The sequence below is a fragment of the Electrona antarctica genome (genome assembly GCF_951216825.1).
Source record: "Electrona antarctica genome assembly, chromosome: 7".
NCBI classification, from domain to species: Eukaryota; Metazoa; Chordata; class Actinopteri; order Myctophiformes; family Myctophidae; genus Electrona; species Electrona antarctica.
Genome location: NC_136812.1, coordinates 18,630,292 through 18,635,291, shown reverse-complemented (window position 1 = coordinate 18,635,291; position 5,000 = coordinate 18,630,292). Strand labels below are relative to the sequence as shown.

The 5,000-nt window shown below is 46.8% G+C and overlaps 1 protein-coding gene across 1 annotated transcript in view; it reads right to left on the bottom strand.

Annotated features, from left to right (window-relative positions):
* Positions 1 to 5,000, bottom strand: part of midn (midnolin) — a 31,118-nt gene that overhangs the window by 8,194 nt on the left and 17,924 nt on the right. The window contains exons 6-7 of the mRNA XM_079505289.1: positions 4,009 to 4,132; positions 3,407 to 3,724 (exon numbers count right to left, since the gene is read on the bottom strand). Of these exons, the coding sequence (XP_079361415.1) occupies positions 3,407 to 3,724; positions 4,009 to 4,132 (442 nt within the window). The remainder of the gene's footprint in view (positions 1 to 3,406; positions 3,725 to 4,008; positions 4,133 to 5,000) is intronic.

Genomic DNA, 5,000 nt, shown 5'->3' with positions numbered 1-5,000 from the left:
CTCCATAGTCTTTAGGAGCTTCGGGTTGGGCGGGGGGGTGGGGGGGGGGGGGGACTAAATAAGCTAGGAATCACATAGCAGCAAGCTATACTGAACCAACCAATCAAAGACGAGACCTATATGAGCTGTCCAATCGAACAACGGGCAGCGTATTGGACAGGAACCGAAGGAACCAATCAAAGCAGGGCTAACGGGAGCATTTTGACAGCCAGTGAAAGGGCATCGACAGCCCTGCAGGGAGACAAGCTCTTCAATGACTTTTAGACTTAATTTGCATTCTCTCTCTCACCCTCTTTCTCCTTGTCGACAATGAAAGGGCACCTGATGTGCTTGGCTGGCTTTGCGATAGCTCTGCACTGTATTGCGTCACTGGGGCATTGCCTCAGTCATGTCTCTATGTGTGTGTGTGTGTGTGTGTGTGTGTGTGTGTGTGTGTGTGTGTGTGTGTGTGTGTGTGTGTGCGCGTGCGTGCGTGTGTCACTGGTCACAGTAACCGTACATGCCTGATGACAGACACTTGCACATGTATAATGCATGGTGCCCTGGCCCGACAGGTCAAGGCTTAAACACAGGACATGATGAGGCTGGAGGCTCAGGGTACGTGATCTTCCTCCAGCACCATGCCTCTCACTGCCCAACTTACTCACACTTTCTCCCTCCCGCCCTCTATCCCCTCTTCTCTGGCTTGTTTAGCCCCAGCCAGTACTTAGCTAACCTGACCTGACAGATAGAGAGCGGAAGGGAGGGAGGGAGGCCAGGGTGGTAGACAGTGTGGAAGAACACAAGGAAGGGAGGGGAGTGAAGGCAAAAAAAAAGAGAAAAAAAGCAGCCCCTTTTATTGGCCTTTCAGTTTGTCCCCTCTCTGCATGCTTGTGTTGAACTAAGCAGCTGCAATGGGGCTGGGTCTAAAAGGTAGAGACCTAATCCCATAGCCCTCCCCTCCCCTGCCCCACAATGGCGCAGCCTGGTGCCCTGTACACAGCCCAATTCCCTGGTCCCCAAACAATGTGTTTGGCCGGGCAGGGGGTTGGAATGAAAGAAGGGGGGGGGGCATGGAGGTCCACTACACTCTGCAAAGGAATTCGGCAAACAATTAACTTGCCAGGCCGTCCCAAAGCCCTCCTGTTCAAATCCAATGCTGCTCCTGGGCTGACAAAGCCCTGTACTCAGCAATATTATGCACCCGGCCCATGAAACCAAGCTACTTTCCTAGCCTTTAACCAAGTGTGTATGTGTGTGTATGCACGTGCGAGAGAGAGAGAGAGAGAGTATGTTTCCATGCTTTTTTATTCATGCTTGTCTTCTAACCTTCACACATGAACTTGCAGTGGAAAGGGTAAAGGCTCTCAAGAGACCGCCAAGCTATGTGACATTTTCAAGAGGCTGTTTCAACCTGAGGTAGACGCATTAATACTCACTCATACACAAACCGAGACAGACACTTCTCTTTGGCAAGCACAGGTTATTCCTGTTATTTGAATGGAAGCGGGTTTCTGCGAAGTAGAGTTAAGCTTGCGGTGTTAAGCCAAGTAAGTCTTCCACCAGGTGTTGCCTGATAAGAACAACTCACAGCGCTGAGTCATCGGTTTCCTAGCGAGTCCCTCGCGGAAAAAAAGTAGAACGGACTCAAGGGAGACCAGCGGCCATATAACTTTCTCCACGCAAAAAGACAAGCTCATTCATTGTCCCTCGAGCTGAGCTGTACTCAAATAATGGTCAGGTTACCCATTCGCATTACCCATTCTGCAAGTATGCATTGTGGACGGCAATTTGAACTGGCACAGAAAAGTCAAAAAAGGCCATTAAAGAGGCGATTCTTTAGCCTCTTCTGTTTTTTATTATATTATTCGCCACTGGAAGCCCTGGTTAATCAGTGGGCAGTTGGTCGACTGATGGACCGGATATAAACACCCATGGAATGAATGGAGGCTTAGTGTTGCGGTTTTAAACTCCCTCCCCCTCCTTCCTCTCTCTGCCCTCTCCACCACACAATGCAAATTCTTTCAGTGCCGCATTTCTGAATAATTTGATCTATTTAAAGGACAAATGGACACAGATAAAGTATTGATGCACATCGCAGACGTGGCAGAGCAGTGTATTGGGAGAGAGAGCAGAGAAGGATGGCTTTTACAGATGAAGAACAACACCAACATCAGGAACAGCAACCATGGTTCGCTGAGCGCAGATGGAGGCGAGGGACAGGAGAGAGAACGAGAGAGGGAAGGGAAGGACAGAGAGAGCGGGCGGGGGCCACAAAGGAAGGGTCTTCCCTGAGTTAGGAAAATAAGCCTGTGTTATTCCAACTGTTCAGTGAACACTTCTAAGGGCACATGGGGTAATGCAGAGGAACCCCGCACATTCTCACTGAGCCTTTGTTCAGTTACTAACCCCGCTATCGTGCCGTAATACATGCAATATAAGAGTCACATTTGTCACAATGTGTTGGACACAGCCAGAAAAACGTATGAGTAGTACACAGACTATAGGTGTACATTTCTCATTTTTTAAACAAAAACATAAACATTAAATAGCCTCAATGATCTTCCTTCTCAATCTAGCCATCCAACTTATCAGCTGCTCACAGAAGAATTGCTCAATTTCCTTTACAACCGATAGGGAAGCACTAAGCAGTAAGCACAGCACAATACGGTTTGTCTCTCTGACACAGATGGTCTAACTTTACACTTACTGAATGTTATCAGTACTGGACATCTGTCTGACACTCTCAACATCCTGTGCCTGACGAGGGAACGTTGGCTTTAGTCACTTTAGTCACACAACCTTTCTTCCAGCCCCATGTCCCTGCCCTGCCCCTGGGCCTACATAGGCCCAGTCCAACCAGCCTCAGACCCAGCTTCAAGGGGTAAGTTAAATGAGCCACATCCTGTGATCTAATCCAAACACAACCCAGCCCACACTTGAAGGGGTAAACCTATCTCCTCGCTACATAGACACACAAAGCCATTCTCCACTGCTGTCTGACAAGTGAAGCCTGACTGAACAGGTCTGGAGAAGTTATTGCTAAATGACTGGAGAGGAGCATCCACATCCCCTCTTCCTCTCAGGTGCTTCTAACTAACCCCAAAGGCAGCCTCCCAGTCTTTTTATTCTCTTATTGAATCTATAATTGTTAAGTTTCAACAACACCATGGAGCAAAAACCTCCTCATAACAGGACTGATAAACTGACCAGGATTATTATTATGTGAAGAGAAACTGGAAAACAAAAGCTGCACAATGAATCTGCTCAGAGGCCACAACAGAGGAGCAGCGCTCATTCAAATATGGTGACAAGCTAAATTTCACACACAGACTTGAAAACTGCCGTAACATCGGCTGAGATTAGGATTTTTACAAAGCACTGTGTGTTTGTGTACATGACATGAGTTTGGAGTATAGTCACTCACCAGGCGGTTTACACATGCGTATCTGACTCTGGCACTGCACCAGTGGATGAAGAGCCGGCGGGGGGGTGCTGGGGCCACTGGCGGGCACCGAGGTAGCTTTGGCAGAGAGGCCCGCCATGCTTGCAGCCGGGGGCGAAGGTGGGGGCGATGGGGAGGCGGGTGAACCGCACTGGGTCTGGTAGCGGAGCTGAGTGAGGGAGGGGGGCACGCCCTGGTAGTGGCGTGTGGCGCTCAGAAGATCATTGAGGATCTGCAGAATGGTGCCAATGTCTCGTCTGGGACGCCCAGTGCTGTCCTGGCAGTTTGGGTGCAAAGTGCCTGAAAAAGATAGAGAGAGGGGGGACTTATAATAAGATATAATAATATAATGAATGACACATAATAAAATAATAGTTATTCTAGATTAGAAGCTCACTATCCCCCATTGAAATAGTATAGAACTGAAATTTCCATTCCCAACATGGTGCGAATCGACACGTTGTTGGGAGCTTGAAGATCTGCTATTTTCAATAGTTTGGGTCCCGGGGACACGTCTGCTAATTTTTCTTTTGGGTCTTGAGCTTAAACATTTTGGAACCACTGATGATATGCTGTCCTCTCACCCGAAAAGGTCCCTGAGAAGACTCCAGGAGCATGGTTGACAAAGCTCTCAATGATGGCGCCAGGCTTGCGGGAGCGAGCAGAGGGGCTAGTCCCACCACTGGAGCTCTTGGTGCTGCAGCTTGCCTGGTGGAGAATACACACAACATCACAACGTGAGCCTTTCAACAAGTATGTATATTGAGGGATGAAACATGGTAACATACCATGTATATCTCTGTAGTTTCATTGACTGTAACACATACCGTGTACACATACAAATTTGGCATCAGGATAATACGATAGCATGCACACATAACATTTTTTTGAAGTGCGTGCGGTTGCAAACTTTAATTTGACCTATGGTGTTTGCATGCCATGTTGTCAATAGGCTGTCGTGGGTTTTAAGTAACCTCGGAGGCGATATGCGAGTGCTATAACTACATTGGTAAAGCTGAATGGTAAAGGTTGAATGTGAATGGTTGAAAGAAGAGCGACATTTCTGAAATGACTAGTGGCAAAAAGTAACCGCTTATGATTATAAACTATTTCAAAAATAGAAGATCTACAAGTTCACAATGCCTTGCATCATGAGCTTATACATCTTATAGAAAAAAAGCTATATGGTTACTGAAAAGAAAACACTTTCTTCATCAAACTAAAATCAGATTTATCAGAAAAACATGTTCAGAGGTAGAGAAAATATACATAAAATAACTGAATTTGGCCATTGCCATCCCCTGTGATCCCAAATGGCACCTCTGGTCGAAAGACACCAGAACAATAGAGGCGTATATATATATATATATATATATATATATATATATATATATATTACCTCAAACTGACAATGATCCTGCCAGGCATACTGGCCGCTGGCCAATGTGGCTTACTATAACTAGGATCACTCTACCGAGAACTGAAAGTGAAATCCAAAACCACACACATACACGCCTGTGTGTGTCAGTACTGTGAGAGCCACACAAGGGATGGCCGTTTACATTTTTCTCACTAC